This window comes from Caretta caretta, chromosome 3, assembly GCF_965140235.1.
Source record: "Caretta caretta isolate rCarCar2 chromosome 3, rCarCar1.hap1, whole genome shotgun sequence".
NCBI classification, from domain to species: Eukaryota; Metazoa; Chordata; order Testudines; family Cheloniidae; genus Caretta; species Caretta caretta.
In genome coordinates, this window is record NC_134208.1 from 8,085,824 (window position 1) to 8,108,360 (window position 22,537).

The window sequence follows — 22,537 nt, forward strand, 5'->3', positions numbered from 1 at the left end:
GATGGTGCACCAGTACAAAGACTGGATCCATCCCGCCTTATCTTTTGTCTCGACAATCCCCTTTCTACCCTGCGTGGGCCTGTATTATGTCGGACAGCTGCGTGCTCCCTGCTGTAGAGAGGGGATACTCCCTCCAATTCTCTGCCCTCCTGTCCATCAACCACCGCCGCCACCCCCCGTCCCTCTTCAGGGACCTTTCTCACAAGCAACTCCTTGTAGAGGAGGTTCAATCGCTCCTCTCACTGGGGGCAGTGGAAGACGTTCCTCAGGAGATGAAGGGCAAGGACTTTTATTCCCAGTATTTCCTAATACCGAAAGCCAAAGGCAGGCTCAGGCCCATCCTAGACCTGTGAGAGCTCAACAGATTCATGTAGAAACTCAAGTTCCACATGGTCTCTTTGGCTTCCATCGTTCGTTCCTTGGACCCAGGGGACTGGTATGCCGCTCTCAACTTGAAGGACGCATACTTTCATATAGCGATTACACCATCCTACAGAAGGTACCTCAGGTTTGTGGTTAGCAACAGCCACTACCAGTTCAGTCCTCCCGTTTGGTCTGTCAGCAGTGCCTTGTGTGTTGACCAAGTGCATGGCAGTCATGGCCGCATTCCTACACAGGCGGCAGGTACAGATATTCCTGTACCTCGATGACTGGCTGATCAAGGGCTGCTCCAGGGCTCAAGTGAAGGCATCAGTTGACTTCATAAGAATGACGTTCAATGAACTGGGCCTTCTCCTGAACATGGAGAAATACTCTGTCCCCTGTTCAATTAATAGTATTCATATGCGCAGTACTGGACTCAACACAAGCCAGGGAATACCTCCCAGAAGCAAGGTTTTGGCCCTGGGCGACATCACTCGAAGTCTCAGGCAGTTCCCCACGACCACAGCAAGGAATTGCCTTCAATTTCTAGGACACATGTCCGCTTGTACCTATGTGGTGCAACATGTTAGGCTCAGACTCCGGCCTCTCCAATCATGGTAGCCCTGGTGTATCAGTCAACTCAGGACAGTTTGAACAGAGTTGTGACTGCCTTGTCTGGTCCTTGACTCCCTCAGTGGTGGCTCGACCTTCAGGTAGTGTGTGCAGGGGTCCTCTTCACCGGTCCTCAGCCATCCCTCTCACTAGTGACGGACGCGTCAGCCTTGGGCTGGGAAGCACTGGGAGACCTCAGGACACATGGTCTCTGTTCTCAGGCGGAACTCGCTCTCCACATCAACGTCAGAGAGCGGTGCACCTGGCATGCCAGACTTTCCGAGCACACTTGACAGGGAGATGTGTATCAGTTATGACAGAAAACAACATAGTGATGTTTTCTATCAACAAACGGGGGGCAGAGTGCACTCTCCTTTCCCATGTGCCAGGAAGCCCTCAGGCTGTGGGACTCCTACAAACATTTTACCTCTCTGGAGTACAGAACGAGTTGGCGGACTATCTCAGCAGGTCATTCCATGGCCATGTGTGGTCCCTGCCACAAAACAATCACTCTGAACTGCCACTGCATATTGAGTGGATGTTTTCAGAGAACTATCCACGATGACTCCCAAGATCTTTCTTGAGTGGTAACAGCTAATTTAGACCCCATCATTTTATATGTATAGTTAGGATTATGCTTTCAAATGTGCCTTACTTTGCATTTATCAACATGGAATTTCATCTGCCATTTTGTTGTCCAGTTACCCAGTTTTGTGAGATCCCTTTATAACTCTTTTCAGTCCACTTTGGAATTAACTATTTTGAGTAGTTTTGTGTCATCTGCGAATTTTGCCACCTCACTGTTCAGCCCTTTTTCCAGATAAGTTTATGAATACGTTGAATAGTACTGGTCCCAGTACTCACCCCTGGGTGACTATTTTCCTCTCTCCATTCTGAAAACTGACAGTTTATTCCTACACTTTGTTTCCTATCTTTTAACTAACAAACCAGCAGAGGCAGGTTTGTTGCCATTGATAGCAGGGGAGTTCACCTGGTTGCAGCCACTTCCCGAATTCCTCCTCGGCTTAAAGAGGGTGTCTGGACCAATCAAGGGCCACAAAGGAAGCTCTCAGTCCAGCCTTCTGAGGTGGTACTTACTGTGGTATTTATCTCCACAGGGTCTATTGATGATGCATACAATCCTATCACAGCTGCTGGGTAGTGGAGATGTCTGCCATCCCACAGACCTGGGTTCTAGTCCCTGCAGAACCTCACCCAGTTCTCCACCCTTGATTTGAGGTGATTGTTTTGTGGAAGGCAAGACTCAACATAGGAAAGGGGTACGCTGTCTTTTTTCCAGAACAAAAGTATGTTTTGCCATGAGTTAAATACATTTAATAAGCAAAGATCAGTTGTAGCTGTAAGCTGCAACTAGGGCACATAAAAATTATGGTGTAAAATATTTATATAAATTGATTTGTTTAGTTTAAATAAGAAATTTTATTTCCATGTTGCTAATTCTTTACCTTCTTCCCATTTGACAGTTTTAAAATGCTAATATGTTTTGTACTTGCTTGTTGAGTTTCCTTACTGTTAAAGAATTTCAGATTTTATATGGAGATTTTTTTTCTAACTCTTACTGTTAAAATGCTCATCTGTGCTGAAAGAGGCATGTCCTGGGCCTCCTTAACCTCTTTACTTTGAAATAACCCAAACTCAAACACAAAACTGATAAGCAAGTAGCTTGTGCTGTCATTTCCCCAAATCAAGAAAGCTAAAATGCTGTAACCAGGCAATATTCCTCCATCCGGGTTTGCAGTTGAAAGTCACTGTCTGTCATAGCTGAATTTAAAAAAATTTAGTTCATTATAAAATTTAATCTAAAGTTGCAATAGGGTTAGCACAATTTTTAAATGAAGCTTTGTTAAACTAAATTTGATCTAAATCTGAGGTTTAAATCGATGATTTCACTCCACCCAAGCTATATCTGAAAGAATATCTGTAGACCTGCAGTTCTAGTATATACAGTGTTGCCAGCTGTGGAGAATGACTGGAAAATATTTATTTTCTTATAAATATGTGCACCTCAGTTCACCTATGGATTTTATTCTGCTGTGGTAGCATAGAGGTAAATCAAAGGAGGCTGTAAAGGGGAAACCAATAGGAAATGAAACAATGGTAAATATAAATTATCAGAGTACTATTCAAGGGTCCTCAGGGGAAAAAATGGGAAAGCTGCTAATTGGGGAATACCCCAAGCCTGGCTCCAAGTAGACTGGCAAAGTTTACTCTTCCCAGGCCAAACCTAGGCTCAGAGGGGATGCTAGACCCTCAAGGATGCTAGCCTAAGCAGGAAGCAGTTGTCAGCACCTGCTGGAAGTTCAGTGCAGTCTGCTTCTCCCATCCCAGAAATAGAAGTAACTGAGCTGAATGAAACTTACTGAAGTTTGCAAGGAAAGATTAAGGTTTAGATAAGGGGAAATATGCTTATAGACCTTTATTGTTTTTACCCTTTACTCTGCCTGCTGCATACTTTTTAGGTGAACAAATAACACTTTGTTTTGAAGCTGTTTTTGAGTCATGTTAATCAGCTTGCTGGTTACAGGTCCCCAGAGAAAAAGGGCTTATAGGTAACAAACAATTGGGATTGTAGTGTTAATGTGGTTGGGAAATGGGGGCTGCCCCCAGAAATTCAGCCCAAGAGGGGCTGTGCTGCAGGGTTCCTCCCTTTGAAGGAGGTGCAGGAAACTACAACTGTCCACAAAGGCGTGGACTTGAGAAGGACTAAAAGGGGTGTAAAGTGCATCTTGCCCTGTAACCGTTACACCAACCTGCCGATTTTATCTCTAGTCTCACAATATATGGTGTTTTCCATAAAACCCCAGCTCTCAGTCACGTGACTGAGAGAATCTTACTTTCCTTTTTTATGTTTATAGTCCTCATGGTGATGGAGCAAAGCTTGAAAATATGACCTGAGTGCGTTTTAACATCTCAGAAGCCAGAAAGCAAAGAAAAAGAACCTAAAATGTATTTTAATTTAATTTTTGAACACTTGAAGTTGACGATACTGTGTACAGCTAAAAACAAACTTGGAAGGCAAAGGACTACATGGTATGAAAATGCAATAGGCTGCTCCCTCTTCATACAAACATTATAGCTCTAGCTCTTTTCTCCCAGATATATGGCCAAGGAGGTAAATACATTTATTTGGTTAGCAAGGGAAAGTTTAACCTATCCCAGGAAAAAGCATTTTTCTCTGGGGGCCAGTTAGAGATGGGGCCAGCTTGAGCTGCATAAGTAGATCCACAAGAAAAGGCAGGTCCAAACTCTCAACGAGGATATTCAAAGTCTCTAATTATTTTTCTGTTAGTTAATGGTTGACTTTCATCTAAAGGAACCAGTTGACACTCGTCCCTGATGTGTGGCAGAATCCTAGCATGATGTCTGTAGTTACGAACAGTGGTTAGAATGGGAAAAATGTGTTGCTTTGGTTGAATGTCATCTTCTGTTGCAAGCTGTTTCCATGAACTAAAATATTTCCTTATAACCAAGTTGGGTTTTGAGACGGTGATTCCATTGATGAGCATGATGTTTTTTATAGAAAGTCTTTGCTGCAGTGAAAAACGCTTTCCTTAATCCTCAGAATAAACATTCCTTATATCCAGTGATCCGCTCTAGCAGTGCTGAAAGACTTTCGCTGAAGGCTTGGTCTTCACAGTCTCATCCCAGGAATACAACAGAAGTTAGCATCAGAATTCCTGATAACTGTATTCTCTGACACCTATGACAAACTACAGGGCTTGAAGGGTAAAAACATTAGAGAGCTAGTTATTAGGCTCTGGTCATCAGTTATGACCTTTATAGCACTCCCTTGAAACACCTTTTCAAGAGAGAGATCTATGGAGACCTAGAAAACCTGGGGGGGGGGGGGGAGGGAACAATAAGCTTGCTCCATATGGTAACTTGGAATCAAAAAAGTTTGCTTTTTAGTCTCTTTTTGGGGGGGGGTCTGTATATGTTCTAACCATTTCACACAGTTTGTACATGATCCTGCACCCACTGAAGTCAATAGTGTTTTTGCTATTGACTTCATTGAGAGCAAGATCAAAGCTCAACTTTTAGGAATTTTCTTTTTGTACTACTTAGTTATCTTTTAGCTTTCCAGGTAACCACAAAGCTTGTGCTTCTTAGTAGACAGAGAAGAGTTGCCTGATGTTTCATGTCAGTCCAATTTGAAACAGAAAGGTAGCCATGTGACCTGATACCTTTCAAAGGTTTACTGATAGAACAACAAGATAAGACCATGTTACAAGCAGAAATTGTTTTCCAAACACTATTTAATTGGGAAAATAGCAGCACATGACTGTAGTGTGAACAGCTCAAAAGTAAAGACAGTGACTGAGGTTGTATGAGAATGGTGATACTGTTAGAACAGAGTCTCTTCAATCCCCCCCCTCCCCATCTTTAAGAAAAGTCTGGCTTGATTTGAATTTCATTGCCTTTTGTCCTTGGGAAAATCTCAGATCCTCAGCATAGTTGTGGAATTGTGCCCCAAAGGACGGGGACAGGTGTTAGGCACTCAATAGTGGTTTTGAGCTTTAACTTCACATTTACAGCAAGCTCATTAATTTGCTATTTGATGCATAAAGCAGCCATGATTGATAGTTGGGCAAAAGGGAAAGATATTCAGAGATGAGTAAACATCCTAAATTAACAGTGTGTCTGGGTTGCAGAACTGTATTTCCCTGGAGGAATGCTGAAATTAATGGGTTTTTTTTTAACCTCTGTATTGAACACCTGCCACTGTGTGTTTAAACCTTTTGTTACCCCTCTTAAAATAATGTCCTTGTTTACTTTCAAAATTATGTAGATACCATGGAAAATACATTTTTCTTTTTGATTTATCCTGATCCAGATGCTTATAGTTCCTTACAGCCAGCAGATGGAGACAGAATTAAGTCTTTTGATTACAAAATCTCATCCATACATACACTGTCCTTACCAGTTGACAGAACTCAGTTGTTGGTCTCTGGCAGATGGAATGTTAAAACTCTTGCTAGCTGAGGGAGAGACCTGCAAAAAGAAGTGAATGGAGAAGATCTCTGTAGCCTACCAGTCTTTCAAGCTACACCCTGGCATGTGGCTGCCACTGCAGCACCATATCATGAAGCATTGATTGCCTCCAGGCTCTCACTGCCATGGGCAAGGAACAAGCTCTCACTGGAGTACCCCATGGCTGACTCTTACAGGAGCTCCAGATTCAGGAAGTGCCTCCACTGCCAGATGCTGCAGGCCCTTTCTGGCTTAATTGTAAGAGAAGCACAAGTTCAATCTTTCTGAGAAAGGGAGCAGGTGTGAAGGATAAGGAAGAGTCACCAATCTTGGACCCTGCCCTAAGTGGTGAGACTTGCCTTCTATAAAGTTCACCCCCATAGTCCTTCCTTTCTGGGCTCAGCATTTTGGTACCACAGGTCTTCAGACTTTTGGAGAGGCAGCATGTACAATATGGCATGCAGGGGCTGGCCATCAGGGTTGATTAGATAAGGTATCGCTAATGAACAGGAGCAGCAAATGGGAGTTCTGCAAAGGAGTACCCCAGGTGGAGGAGGAGTGACGACATGACCCTTAGGGTGAGTGCATTGTGTGCACTTGCTTACCTTGGGCCTGCTTGATTGAAGTTTACAGTGTGGTCTTTTTTGGGGGGCTGTGTGCTGAGCCCAGTGGCCTGCTAGGCAAGGCTGAGAGCTTCTTAACAAGGGTCTAACCTGCCTTCTTTTGAGCCCTAATCCCTTAGGATCTCTTGATAAAGGAATGGGACTAACTCAGGGGAGAATGGGTTAAAAAGCCAGCTCATGGGTGACCAGAGGAGCTAGCAAGCGGGAATTTCCAAGAGAGTTTAGAGACGGAGTGTGAGCCAGATAAATAATAATAAACCTAAGTAAATAAATAAAACCTAATAAACCTTCTCTACATTTAGGCTAATACCACTACCCCACCCCCCAAAAAATAAACACACACACACGTATGTGCACCAAACAAACAAAATTTCCTGCAAGAGTGAAAATAATGCAGGCAGAAGTCTAGCAGCAGAGTGGGGGCTATCCAGTTTATTGCACTGTTTGTGGCATCTATGATTTCTAGCCTTGTGGGCAGGTGGCATGTGTGTGCTTTTGGTGCCAGCAGCTAATGGCTCTCAGAGACTGAGTATGGGCTCTTGAGACTAGAGTGGCTGAACAGAAGCCAAGGGAGACAGAAGACAGACGAGACTTTCTGGGAAACAGTAGAATGGTGATAGCCTCTGTGCTGTTGAGGATGAAAGTCTGAAGGAAAGAACACCAAGCTCAAATGGAGGGAAACAATCCCATAGCTGGGACCCTCCTTCCAGTTGTCATGGTATCATCTCACACTGAAGATACCTCTCCAGGGCAGGGGACCCCTATTATTAGGAAGACAAGTACTAGTAATGGGGAATTCAATTATTAGAAATGTAGATAGTTGGATCTGTGATGACTGAAAGGACCGCGTAGTAAATTGACTGCTGGGTGCAAAAGTTGCAGACCGCATGAAACATCTAGTCAGACCGATGTGCAGTGCTGGGGAGGAGCTAGTGGTCCATGGTGCAGTAGTTACCAGTGACGTAGGGAGAGGTAGCCGGGGTCCTGGAGCCCAAATTTAGGCTGCTAGGTAAGAGATATAAGCCCAGTACCTCCATATAGCATTCTCTGAACTGCTTTCAGTTCCACACGCAGGACCAGTTAGGCAGAACTGCAGGGTCTACCATGTGTGGAGGAGATGATGGTGTTCAGAGGAAGGATTTTGGTTTACTAGGTACTTTTGGAAAAGGAGGATTCTATACAGGAAGGATAAACTCTACCTAAATCAAAATGGAACCAGACTGCTGCCATATAAAATTAAAAAGGTTGTAAAGGAGTTTTTAAATTAAGGGCTGGGGAAAGCCGACAGGTGCGGAGGAGTACATAGATTGGACAGACTCATCCCTTAGGGAAGGATTTATTAAAGGGGATACTCTATATCCTAGTAAAGAGGTGAAGTGGAAATTGATGAAGGTCAGGTAGGAACTGAAGAGAGAGAGTCTCATTCAATTGCATCACATGATGGCAGACAACTAAATACTGATAAATTTTGTAAGTGCTTGTATGCAAATACAAGAAGTCTAAATACTAAGATGAGTGAACTGGATTGTCTGGTACTAAATGAGGATATTGATATAAAAAGCGTCACAGAAACTTGGTGGAACGATGATAATCAATGGAACACTAGTATCAGGATACAAAATATATAAGAATGACTGAGTAGGTCACACTGGTGGGGGAATGGCAGTATATGTGAAAGAAAGCACAGTCAAATATAGTAATAAAAATCTTAAATGAATCGGACACTATGATGGAATCACTAAAATTCCATGCTTCAATAATGAGAGTATAGCAGTAGGACTATACTACTGACCACCTGACTCGGATGGTGGTTGTGAAATGCTCAGGGAGATTAGAGAGGCTACAAAAACAGAAAACCCAATAATGGGAGATTTCAGCTATCCCCACATTGACTGGGAACATGTCACCTCAGGATAGGATGCAGAGATAAAATGTCTGGACACCATTAATGGCTGCTTCTCAGAGCAGCTAGTCCTGGAACCCACAAGAGGAGAGGCAGTTCTTGATTTAAATGGAGACCAAATGGAGCATAGCATCTAGTCCAAGAAGTGAGTATAGCTGAACCATTCAGGTAATAATGACCATAATCTCATTAAATTTAACATCCTTTTAGGTGGGAAAATACCAAAGAAACCTGTAACAGTAGTGTTTTTCATCAAAAAGGGGAACTACACCAAAATGAGGAGCCTAGATAAATGGAAATCAAAAGGAAAAGTGAAAATGTCTGCAAGCTGCATGGGAACTTTTAAAAACACCATAATAGAGGCTCAAACTATACGTGTACCCCAAATTAAAAGAAAAATGGTAAGATGACAGTCACCATGCCTAAACAGTGTAAAAGAGGTGATTTAGAGACAGACAGACATCTTTTAAAAATTAGAAGTCAAATCCACCTGAGGAAAATAGAAAGGAACATAACTCTGGCAGGTCAAGTGTAATAATTAGGCAGGCCAAAAAAGAATTTGAAAAGCAACTAGCAAAAGACACAGAAACTACCTGCAAAAAATTAAGTACTTCAGAAGCAGGAAACCTGCCAAACAATCAGCTGGGCCACTGGAGGATCAAGGTGCTAAAGAAACACTCAAAGAAGACAAGGCTATTGCAGAGAAGCTAAATGAATTCTTTGCGTTGGTCTTCTCTGCAGAGGACGTGAAGGAGATTCCCACACGTGAGCCCTTCTTTTTAGGTGACAAATCTGAGGAAGTGTCCCAGATTGAGAGGTTAATAGATGAGGTTTTGGAACAAACTGATAAACAATAAAAAGTCACCAGGCCCAGAGAGTATTCATCCAAGAGTTCTGAAGGAGCTCCCATATGAAATTGCAGAACTATTAACTGTGGTATGTGACTTATTGCTTAAATCAGCCTCTGTAGCAGATGACTGACAATAGCTAATGTAATACTGATGTTTAAAAAAGGCTCCAGAGGTGATCCTGGCAATTACTGACCAGTAAGCCTATCTTTGGTACCAGGCAAATTAGTTGAAACTATAGTAAAGAACAGAATTATCAGATGCATAGGTGAACATGATGTGTTGGGGGAAAAGTCAACACAGCTTTTGTAAAGAAAAGTCATACCTCACCTATCTTTTAGGTGTCCCTAAATCTCTGACTGCTGGAATCTGAGACTGGGCAACAGGGGACTGATCACTCAAAATTTCCCTGTTCTGTTCTTTTCCCTCTGAAGCATCTGGCACTGGCCACTGTCAGAAAATGGGATACTGAGCTAGATGGATCACTGGTCTGACCCAATATGGCCATTCTTATGTTCTTGCATTCAGTTCTGTTACGCCTATGAGAGAGACTTGACTTGTCAATATTTTTAGGTCATTGAAAGTCCTTGACAGCCTGATAAGGAGAAAGTGCCCTTATGTTTGCTTTTCGCATTATACATTTGTTACAATGTACGAGGATTCCCTCGCATCTGCAAAGCTGCCGAATAGGAAACTAAAGAAACAGATTGTCTCAATTATTTGCTTGAAGTTCCCTGATAACATATAAGATTGACAGAGAAGTGTGAGTGGCAGGCCAGCACTTGTAATGCTAAATAAAAGTCTGAGACTCGGGCTCATGCTACAGCACTAAAAAATAGCTGTGTAGATTTTTCTGGCTAGGGCTCTGAAGGCTAGGAAGAGGGGTGGGCACCAGTTCAGAACCAGAGTTCTAGCCAGCGCCTGAATGTTTAGAGTTATTTATTTTTTTTTTTTTAGTGCTGTAGCATGAGCCCCACAAGCCTGATTCTGTAAGCCAAGCTCTGAGACTTGCTACATCTGGATCCTACTTGCTGGGTAAATGTACCCTGTGTCTAAATCATTTGTGTAGGTGTGCGAATGTCCTAAATCATCGAAGATTAGGGTTAGACGAGACCTCAGGAAGTCATCTAGTCCAACCCCCTACTCAAAGCAGGACCAACACCAACTAAATCATCCCAGCCAGGGCTTTGTCAAGCCAGGCCTTAAAAACCTCTAAGGATGGAGATTCTACCACCACCCTAGGGAACCCATTCCAATGCTTCACCCTCCTAGTGAAATAGTGTTTCCTAATATCCAACCTAGACTTCCTCTACTGCAAGTTGAGACCATTGCTCCTTGTGCCACCACTGAGAACAGCCGAGCTCCATCCTCTTTGGAACCCCCCTTCAGGTAGTTGAAGGCTGCTATCAAATCCTCCCCCTCACTCTCCTCTTCTGCAGACTTAAGTAAGTCCAGTTCCCTCAGCCTCTCCTCATAAGTCATATGTCCCAGCCCCCTAATGATTTTTGTTGCCCTCCACTGGACTCTCTCCAATTTGTCCACCTCCATTCTGTAGTGGCGGCCCCAAAACTGTACTCAATACTCCAGATGTGGCCTCACCAATGCCGAAAAGAGGGGAATAATAATTTCCCTCGATCTACTGGCAATGCTCCTACTAATGCAGTCCAATATGTCGTTAGCCTTCTTGGCAACAAGGGCACACTGTTGACTCATATCTAGCTTCTTGTCCACTGTAATCCCCAGGTCCTTTTTTGCAGAACTGCCGCTTAGCCAGCCGGTCCCCAGCCTGTAGCAGTGCATGGGATTCTTTCATCCAAAGTGCAGGACTCTGCACTTGTCCTTGTTGAAGGAGATGTCATGCCATGTAAGTTGCTACAGTATGTGTCATGAACCAAAGCCTAAAAGGTGATATGAAACAGGAACGCCTTGGACATAGTTCACTAAAAAGTCTTTGAAGTCTATTCATTGTAGTTGGCAGATTATCTTCATACTGTTGTTGTTTTTTTACTTAAATAAATGCAACAAAGAAAATCTAAGGTTGTTTTTTTAAAGTGAGAAGTACCATAGATGCAGCTTCATCCTCTGAAGAGGATACCCATAGTATCTTAACCTATGTAACATTTTGTGCAATTGTTTAAATAACTACAGTTGAACTTGACTTTAAACTCTCTGTGAACTCTTCACTTCGGGATTTGGATTGGTGAAGTCAAACTTCATAAAAAGCCTGTGCTTTTTCTAGCATTTTCATGTTCCTACTTTTGATCATCAGACTATCTAGTTGTCATGCTGTCTGGAGTGGCTCATAACCATGACTGCTGACCTCAGGGCAGACTGTCAACAAGGCAGGGGAGAGACCCCAAATGGGTTATATGTTCTATAATTAGATTTCACCAACCCAGTAACAAATGTGAACTCCTGGAGCACTGTAACAGTCTTGTCATGGAGTCACAGAAGGTCCCTTTGGGCAATCCAGTCTATCCTGCCACCCAGGCAAGCGGGACTTAGTGATGGGTGCTTTACACCAAAGATCATAAAAGATTCAGGTTGCTTCCAGTCCCAAGAGACCAAGTTATCTCATCTTAAGCATACTAACACACAGGTGAGCTGGACTGGTTTCCAGCAATGAATTTGTCAGTGCTTGGCTGAGGCTTGGCAAGAGCGGACACCTGGTCTGCCAGCGTGTCACTAGTTAAAAGGGATTTTATTTTAAGTGGGACCTTTCTTTATGCCACGGAGATAGAGTGCATGTATGTCAGATTGTATTTAACACTTTTCTCTCATGAGTGAGTTACAGTACAAGTTCTTTCAGTACTGATTTAATAGTGCTCTTCATTAGTGTGGGTAAAGAAGACAAAATCCTGTGACAGTGCTTCATGTTATGCAATTCTTGGTGTTTCTTGTCATCGTAATATTTGTTTTGTGCCGTTTAATGAGGCCTAGATCAGCAGATGCAACGAGTTCTGTAGAAAAGTCAGTAGGAGAGGTGCACACACACTTTTAATCCTTTAATAGCATTTCAGTTTTTCCCTTTTAACAGTCTATATCAATAGTTCAACTTGGGGGATTTTAAAAAATAAACTTTAGTATTTGCAGCAGGTTATAACAGTAAGCCCCTGCTGACTGACGTAGCTTTTATCCACTTTTCTGGTATGCTGAAAGAAGAACCAGAATACTCTTGGATGCATCTTTTTTCAGCTACTTTTTATAGTGGTGATATTTCCTTAAAATATGCTTTTTAAAAGAAAAAAGCTTTCTGTGACTCTTGAGTTAGTTGTGACTTGGTATCTTCATTCTTCCCCTCCCACATTGGATTTTATCTTTTGTAAAAGGTTTTGTCAAAATGTCTAGCTCCCAAATGATATTTTCAATTGCACTTAAATTTCAACCCTTTATTTTACATTAATACCCTATTTTTGTGTGTTCTTGTAGGAGTGCTTCAGCTAGGGTTGCCAACCCTCCAGGATTGGCCTGAAGTCTCCCGGAATCAGCATCGATATCCCAGTCACTATTGAAAGCACGCCGGGAGATTTTAATAGCCTATTTTAAGAAAATGACATTGTCGTGTGTGGGGGAGGGGGCGGGAATCTCCCAGAATAGCTTCATTCAGAGTTGGCAACCTTAGCTTCTGCTCAGAGTGAGTGTATGCTGCTGCTTTAGATGTTTCCACAAATCCTCACTCTTAAAGTAGTGTGTGGACCCAAAGGCTTTAAAAGCAATTAATGTGTAATCCGAGTCACAGTCTTGATGTAGTGCATGAGCTACAGGGGAAGAAAGGAAAACCCTCCTCCTCCATTTCTGTTTTGTTGCCCCCTGTTGTCAGACTGTGATCTGGTCACTCTTTTAACATTTTCCCTAACTTATTCATTCATTTAGTTCATTTTAGTCAATGGGACCTACTAGCGGAGTAAGACGCATCTGATTGTAAATATACACAGTATGATGGGCCCTTAAGGTAAAGCAGGGTTTCCTAAACTAGAGCACTCCCTGTAGAAGATGGCGGGGAGTGCAGCTAGACCTCTCATTGACTCTCCAGAGTCTGACGCATCATTGTTTAAAAATATCAGTCTCTAGCTGTTGTGGTTGTGGGGGAAAAAACTTTCAAAATGTGACCCAAGTGTAAAAAATGCAGTGATGTTTTCCGAGTTTGCAAAGAGGTTGAAGCAATAGCTCTGAGGTGTAAACTGCCCAATTAATGTCAATGGCTGCTAACTCAGAGCCCAATGATGATGCTTTTAAATGTTAACATTGTTAACAATTTCACTGCTCATCAAAACGTTAGAGAAGAATTTCAAATTACAAAGAGCTATCAAATAAAAATTTGATATGTTCTAAATATACAACTTAATTTAGTATTCTAAAATATAGGGAGACCTTTAGCAGCACATGGCAGGGTTGAAGAGGGTTGTGATTGTTTTCATTTTCCTCAATTTAGCTCTTGGCTTTCAAAAGTTTGGGAAATGCTGCCAAAAAGGATTCATGCAGGAGGAGAACTCTGCCTGTAAGCCTTATTGAAAAGGATTCATCTAAATTGGATGAGTGGAATCACAAAAGTTATTATCAACATCTGAAACAATATTCCCCTTTAAGAATTGCCTCTGCAGATCCCTGGTCTTGGGGAACTACACACCTTGAACTGTCTGAAAGGCTCTCTGACTACTCAGTTGCACTGTTTCTCAATATTTTCAGGTTGATAACTCGTTTTGTTTAAAGTCAAGAATTTTCACAACCTCCTTACACTTTTATTGTGAAAGTATGACTATGCACACACAAACACCATTGATTGCAACCCACTGGTTGAGAAGCACTGCTATATTGGATTCCCACTTTCACTGTGAGTCTAGACTTTAGAGGATTATAGCTCCTACCGCTATCAATTCCTTTCCTACCACTTTGGCCAGCTGATCTGAGCACCACTCATTCTTTTTGACTGTGTTACTGGACCATTTGTTCTTTGACTTTTCAAGGTCTGTGTGTTGGGTTTTAGCTTTATCAATGCACAGACACATTTGTTAATAGGACTGCAACACTACTTGGTTCTGTGCTGGTCATTACCTCTTTTTATATCTTAAGTGTAAGGAAATTGAAGGAAATTCTTGTCTAGAGACAAGGTGGGTGAGGTAATATCTCTTATTGGACCAACTTCTGTTGGTAAGAGAGGCTTTTGAAAGCTTGAACAGAAGTTGGTCCAATACAAGATATTACCTCACTCACCTCGTGTCTCTTAATAATATCCTGGGACTGACACAGCTACAGCAACACTGCATACAACAATGTCTTCTCAGTTACTGATTGTTCTCATACAAACCCTGATTAAAAGAAATCTAGATTAAAACTGTATATCGAGTAGCTATAAAATGGCATTGAAGTACATATAAGGCATATCTTTTGGAGGCTCTGAGAATCCCTTCGTTTTTTGGCAGGACAAACTTCCTGTTCTTTTTCATCCATGTCAGAAACTTAAATGACTTATTCCCTACTTTCTGACAGTGGGATGTCAAGGAGCTCTGCCAGACAAGCCAGCAAATCCTGATACAGCCAGTGGGAGGAAAGGATGATATTGTAACCATTTATTAGATTAGGTGTAAGGACAGATCTCTGTGGCATCTAGACTGCCCAGTATTCCCCAAATCATCCTCCTTCACAGATTTTGTCGTCCTATTCACTGTCTCCTTCCAGGAGATGAAAAGAAACTGGGAATTCTGCCCATTCTCTCCTCCTCACACAGTTTACTCATATGGAAGTTATATGAAGTTTTATATCATTGTCCTACAAATTCAGTCACAGCATTGTACATCCTCATTTACATCTGACCTAGACAAGTTATGAAACTTAAGGAAATTCTTATTTCAGATCTATAAATCATGCTATATTGATTCACTTCTTTGCCAGAGCTCTTCCCCAGGAAATTGCTGCTGTTGGCTATTCTCTGAACTAGAGATCTGCAGATACAGTACTTGGAGGAGTAAGTAAAGGTTCTCATATGTGCCTGGAATCCTTGGAGTATTTTGCCTCTGCAGATTCATAGTCACCCCAGTAGTCCAATAATCTAGATTCCTCAGAGGAGAGAGAGTAGAATCTAAGGTCTCAGAGTTTCTAACCTATTTGGAAGCTTAGAAAACCAGAGGATCATTGGAACAAAGATCAAAGTACTACTGATGAGGCATCTAGTAAAGTTAAGATATTTTAGCCACTGCCTGCAAACAGAAAACTTCCACTTCTAGAGATGTTGATGTGTGGCTTAATCAGATTAAAGTAGTAGTAGTTTCCATTACATTAAGATACTCTGCTGATTTATATTTTTGGAGAATGCCTTGTGCTTGAACAAAATGGTGGTAGGAGTGTGGATAGTTCAAATCAAATATGTAATTTCATATGACTCAATACTCTTAATGTCTCAAATCCTATGATGCTTGACTACTGTAAATTGTACTTTTTCCACTCTCTGCATAAGGGCCGCATAGCATAACTGGAAATCATCTGGACTAAAATTAAATGAAATCCTGAGGGTAAATTCTGGTTGGGCTTTGCATACTTCGACTCTTTAAAAAATAAAATAAAAAAAACAGTTCCTGTGAAAGCATATGATTGTATTAGATTTGAAATTATGTAAGTGCCAAACATTTTGGAAATGTGCTATGAGCTTTTGGGTTTTAAACCTCGTTTTCTCAGTTTTATGGTTGTAGAGGAATAATTTCAAGTTTGTTATGCTAATTGTAACAAGTGTGGTAGAATCTATGGAGGTAATGGACTCGGTTTAAGGAACAAACATACTCTTAGTTTGAATGGGTTAAAATAGAAGTCTATATATTAAACTTCAGTTTCCAGAGATGAATGTAAGGGGTTTTTTTTGTTTTTAAATAGTGTTTCTTTTTCCTTTTTTTTTGGGGGGGGGGGGAAGAGACTTAAAGTACTTTAAAAAAAATCTCAAGCGAATAATAAAATTTGAGGGTTTTAGTTAGTGGGGGGTGGTGTGTGTGTGTGTGTGCATGTGCACGCACACATATATATATAGTGACAAAGTCCCTCCTCTGCCTTGGGGGGTCCTGCGTTTATTGGCGGATTTGCTTGCCTCAGAGGTTCACGGCAGCCCTCAGTTTGGCCGATTTTGTGGCTCAAATCTGCTGTTCGCTCAGTTAGCTTCATCACTGGCCAGCATGGGGAAAAGGAAGAACAACAATCCCCACAGTCTCTGCTGATCCACGTAGTGGATCGGGGAACAGGCCAGAGACCTTCCCCTCTGGTGGAACCCACAGTCCAGGTCAACTCCTCCGGTATCAAGTAGGGAGTTGGAGGGATGGGGGGAACCTGGGGCCTGCCCTCTACTCCGGGTTCCAGCCCAGGGCCCTGTGGATTGCAGCTGTCTACCGTGGCTCATGTAACAGCTGCGTGACAGTTACAACACCCTGGGCTACTTCCCCATGGCCTCCTCCCAACACCTTCTTTATTCTCACCACAGGACCTTCCTCCTAATGTCTGATAATGCTTGTACTTCTCAGTCTTCCAGTAGTACACCTTCTCACTCTCAGCTTCTTGCTCCTCAGTCACACAACACAAACTGAAGTGAGCTCCTTTTTAAACCCAGGTACCCTGATTAACCTGCCTGTCTTAATTGATTCTAGCAGCTTCTTGATTAGTTACAATCAACCTGTCTGCCTTAATTGTTTCCAGAAAGTTCCTGATTGTTCTGGAACCTTCCCTGTTACTTGACCCAGGGAAAAGGGACCCACTTAACCTGGGGCTAATATATCTGCCTTCTATCACTCTCCTGTAGCCATCTGGCCTGACCCTGTCACAATATATAATATATATATGTGTGTGTGTGTGTGTGTGTGTGTGTTTATATATATATATATAAAGTTTCACCTGGGACCCTTTGGAAATCCACCAAGCATGGATGCGCTGAACCCAAAAGTGCTGATATAATCCAGATGAATACATTTGTATTAAAGTATTGGCTTGCACTTAATCTATGCAGTGAAGATTCAATTATTTGCAGTAGTAAACAATGATGCCTCATTTCTATAGGACTAGGAGATACTGTACATTCACAAGTCTACAAGATTGTTGTTAGGGTACAGTTTATAATTGGCGTGGTTTTTAAGTTTTATTCTTCTGACCATTTTTATCATAAGATTTTCAGATAAGGATATTTTGGGGGAAATTGATTAGGTTTCTTCACACACAGGGATGTCTAGTAGGTAACAACAGGACCAACATAAAACTCCTTGAAGTTGGAGTTAACTTCAACTCCTGATTGAAGTTAAAATGATGGTATGCTGTGATTCAAGCACTGAATTAAGCGTGGTACTTTTCAGAGCATATCCTGTGAAACAGGCATTATAATGATCAGTAGATCATTGGGGGCTTTGGTAGCAGAGGCATAACTTCATAATATTAATACAATGGACTAAATTCTGTGATGGTGTAAATCCAATAAGTCATTTATAGTTATGCCAGTAGAGAATTTGGTCCAGTATGCAGGGAATAGACTCTTGTATATAAAAGTCTATCCAAATCTTTTAATCTTCATTAGGAAATGATGCTTCCCACCAAGTTAGTGCCCCATTTACATGTTTCAAAGCTATTCAAATTGTATAAAATGTACTTCTTGTGTAGTAATTAGGCTATTTTTTTGAAAGCTTAATTCAGGGTACTTGTTTGATATCAACAGAATGGTCCACTTAAAAGAGAAAAAACAAAGAAACAAAAACCATCACCGTAATAGGGTTGTGTACAATACCACCTAGGAAGCTTTCAGACCAGTTTTGTATGGTTAAATGGATAAAAATATGGAGAAGTCTATAGTATTGTCAAAGGCATTCAACATCAGTAGTTTCTCTTTGGCAGAAAGTGATGGAAACTAGATTAAAAGAGATGCTGAGCAAACTAATGACAATGGGAAAACTGAGCTCACTTGATTCAAACAGGAACTCAAAGAAAAGTCTCATGATGATGCTCATTGTGTTTCTGGTTTAATCATTTTTTTAAAAATCTATGTCCATGATGAAGGAATGCCATATAGTAGTTAAAGAACAAGACTGGCTGTCATGAATTTTGGTTTGTATTCTTTTTTGCCATGGATGTGCAGTGTGACTTTGGGAAAGTCACTTAACCTCTCTGTGCCTCCATTTTTCTCATCTGTAAAATGGGGATGATTATACTTGCCAACATCAAAAGTAAATGCTACTATTTGTAAAGGGCTCTGAGATCCTTGGAAGAGAAGACACTACAGAGATGCAAAGAGTTATAATAATTACTACTGTATCTTCACTGGTATGTACATCTACTGACATGCACATCAGAAAATGAGATGCAATTGAGTAGACAGTAGTTCATCAGCCACTCCATTGCTTTTATAAAGTTATCTTGATAAAATAGCTGCTGAACCCTGCTTGATGACCCTCCAGTTGAATTTTCTTCCTGTGAAAAGACCTCTTTATCATTGTTTGTTTGCCCAGTGTTAATTTAGGGCATTGTATGCATGGTATTACGTTCAGATCATCACACTGCTTTCTTTTTTTACTCTAAGTAAATATTTATATTGCTAGTAAACAGGAAATGAGTGTTTTATGTTTAAGACCATATTGCATGAAGCACATCTCTGGTAGTGGTATTCTGCTCCTCAGATTATTTCCTACATCTTTTAATGGCACATCGTATACTGCCTGTGGAAGCTTTCAATGAAGGTTGACCAGAAGTTGGAGATCCTGAGATAGGAAATGGCTTCCTGATCGTGGACATCTGAGACTGAGGGTATTTTTTTAATTGTGACGGTTTTAGTGAAAGTGTCACGTGAATAGTTCTGGGATACTATAGCAGTGCAAAGCAGAGAATGCAGAGTGAATTAGCTCTACTTGCAACTAGGGAGTGGGGTGGTTCAGGCAAAATTAGTTCTTTTGAACTTCAGCTTGAAATCTTGTTTTTTTTTTTATGGTTCATGTCTTGCGGCTACAACTCAAGAAGTTCTCAAAATGTACTGATCATAAATTTTGTCAAACGAGTGCCCGCATTGTTTGTTTGTTTGTTAATAAGGACTTAGTATAAGCTGTGATTGTTTCTTCATGAATCATCCAATGGGGAGTAAGAATAAGAATCGTGTAGTAGCATCTTGCTGACAAACCAAGGCTCTAGGGGATGGAAAACAAGAATCTGCTCCTCACTGGAATAAGGGACAAGGGGTTGTTGAATATGTTCCGTGATGTGGAGGTGTCTGTATTATTGATTTTCCAACAGAAGTTGGAGCACATGGGTTTATGTAGTTTATCTCTATTTGCAAATTATAAAGGCTCATTTTTAACCTATAATATTTCAAAATTGTTCAGACACCACACCAGACCAGAAATACAAGACCTCCCAGCAGTTGAATCATTTGTTTTTACACTGCACCAGCCTGCACATTATTCTGTGAAGTTCTATAGAACTGTGAAACAAAGGAACCCTGATGATGTTTACTTTGGCTCAAGGCTGAGACAGTTATTTTAAATTAGTTAATAGCTGGAGTAGCAAACTATAATGGTTTGCAACATGTTCTTTTCTGTTTTCCTCTCTCTAGATCTCTCAGATGAGTCGCCCAGACCTGATTCTCTTTCTGATGAAGTATCTTATGGCTCTAGTAGTTGGGATCCCTTCTGTCTTTTGGGTTGGAAGTAAAAAGACCTGCTTTGAATGGGCCAGCTTTTTTCATGGACGCAGGAAAAAAGAGTGAGTGCTGTTATGTGAAAGACTTACCAGTGTAATATTGGCAAATAAACCCTTTCTCGCCTGTAATCCTGAGAGCACTTCGAGTTAATCCTGTCCAAACCAGTTCCTTCTTGGAGAGGGGGATGGCAGCAGAGGCAACTTGCCTAGAAATGCTGCACTGTTCAGTATATCTGAAAAGCAAACAAAAAACCAAACAAGCCCATCCTGTATTTGCACCCGATTGTTTTCTCGATAACAGAATCAAATTAACATTCTTCATCTATTATGAAGCTATTCTGCTTCCTTGTTCTTAGAGGAAATGGGATATGCCACAATACTGCACATTTTTGTCACTTTCTGAAGTGTGCAGTAGTATAGCTTCCTTCTCTATAAGCACCATCTCCCTAGCTAGACAACTGATCCTTTCTATTGAAATGAAGCAAACATGTTTTCCACCATGATTCTGCAGCAGTTGTGTACACTTCTTAATCCTTCTATTGTGCATTGAAGCCCCTACCAAACTGCAGTATAATACAATTAATTCCAGTGAAATCTGTCTTAAGTGACATCTCAATGGACTGACAAATCCAGTGCTTAACACTAAAGTGGTCTTCTACTAAAAATGGAGGAAAATTGCACTCAATATAGTTGGGGCAGATTTTAAGACAAAAGGTAACCTACTAAATGTGGTCACTTGTATAAGATTCATAGCAACTTAGTATAATTAATAAATCTTTTATCTACCTAAATACACCCTTTCAACTAAGGCTGTGTAGAGACTAAGACAATATTTCCTAGCCTGGACATCCCTGGAGGTGACAGACAAGTCTGAATGGAGTAGGAGATAGGGTGGAGGATCTGAGCAATGGGGTAGAGAAAGCTGCATGATACCAGTTGCTCTATCCTAAACATTCTTCTTCAGTTAAAGTACTGGGTGGCTCCTTGAAGCTTTCAGGCTTGTTGCCATGTTCCTGTGATAGCCCTTACCGGTGCAGGAGAGTACGCACCAGCCTTCTGGCTCAAGCTGCTCTCTTCTGTTTGTATTGCAGATAAATCAGCAGTGAGAGGCAGAGCTGATTTGTCTTCACAGAGCTGTCAATGGACAGCCCCATGCTAAGTAGACAGTGTAGCATTTTGATGAGTGGGAGAATGAGAAGAAGGGGCCATCAGGTGAGGGGGGAGACCCTAGGGGAGGGGAAACAAAAACGAGAGCTTAAAAAAGGGGGGGTTTTCCATTCTACAAAATGACTAAAAAGAGATCAAATGGATGGAAAAATTACTGGCAACTCTGCCAGAGCATAGCTAGAGGATACTAAAAGTGCACCCGTCCACCAATCCCACACAGAGGGGCTCCAAAAAACCAGGCTGGGAACCACAATCATTGAGCTAAGGCAAAGACAGATTCTGTATACTTTGTACTTCACAAAATATGCTGCTTTTACGGACATTTATAATTCAGTTTTTAAAATATCATTCTGGGGAAGGTAGTGACTTTTTCTGTTTATGTAGATGACTGCTTCTGCAGGAATCTGGGCATGTTGATCTCCTGCACTATCTCAAGGATGTTCTTGTGGCGATATCTCTGAACACTCCAGAGTTAAGGCCATAAGGGAATTCCAGGTCTAAAAGAAAATTACACTGCTTCTAGTTCTTGCATGATCCATAGGATTCATGAAGCTGCTGGGGTCATGTGAGGTAATGGCAAAGCTTTTATTTACATTGCAATTATGTTACCGTATGCCCTACATGCCTGTGCTAGAAGAGCAATTACAGGTTACAGGGCAATTCTCTAAGCATTGGCCAAAATGTTCAGATTGGGGTGCTTAAAATTAGGCAACTCATTCCATATGTAGGCATCTAAATAAGTGGCCTGACTGTTCTGCCTCACTGCTCTTAAGGTACAAAGTTGTAACATTTTGACCATGATGTGTGTATTAAAGCTACATGTTTAATGATAGCATAGGCCGGTTTGGAAGAGCTGTTGTGATCACTTTGCTGTATTTTTTTATTTTAACATTAATTATTCCAATTCCATATTTTGACTAGAGCTGTAAATGAGAGCCGCCAGGTGCTGCAGGAGCCCGATTTTGCTCAGTCACTTCTGAGGGATCCTAATACCCCCATTATCCGAAAATCAAGGGGCACTTCCACTCAGGGGACTTCCACTCATGCTTCATCTACTCATCTGGCTATGATGGATGACCAGAGGAGCAAAGCAGGCAGTGTCCACAGCAAAGTAAGCAGCTACCATGGCAGCCTGCATAGGTCCCGTGATGGCCGGTGAGTTCCATGCATAGTTTAAAATTCTAATGTAAATGGAATTAATTAGCAGGGGGAATCCTGGTCGCTACCTGCACTTTTTCATTTGGCTATGCTTTGGCCACCATGAGGTTGGATTCTGAACCTCTGCTAGTATTCACCTTCCCAAACTAGTGATTATTTCCTCTCCATTTGGTCCTTAAAGAACTTTAACATCTGGGTTGGAAAGAGGAAATGCACCGTAACTTCTTTCAGTC

At 41.5% G+C, this 22,537-nt stretch overlaps 1 protein-coding gene across 5 annotated transcripts in view; it reads left to right on the forward strand.

Annotated features, from left to right (window-relative positions):
• Positions 1 to 22,537, forward strand: part of FZD3 (frizzled class receptor 3) — a 136,858-nt gene that overhangs the window by 78,465 nt on the left and 35,856 nt on the right. For all 5 annotated transcript variants that reach the window (XR_007356033.2, XR_012667526.1, XR_012667527.1 and 2 more), the window contains exons 5-6: positions 19,894 to 20,042; positions 22,068 to 22,301. Coding sequence is in view for 2 of the 5 variants with exons in the window: in XM_048845829.2 (XP_048701786.2) it covers positions 19,894 to 20,042; positions 22,068 to 22,301 (383 nt within the window). In the remaining 3 variants the exon portion in view is untranslated. The remainder of the gene's footprint in view (positions 1 to 19,893; positions 20,043 to 22,067; positions 22,302 to 22,537) is intronic.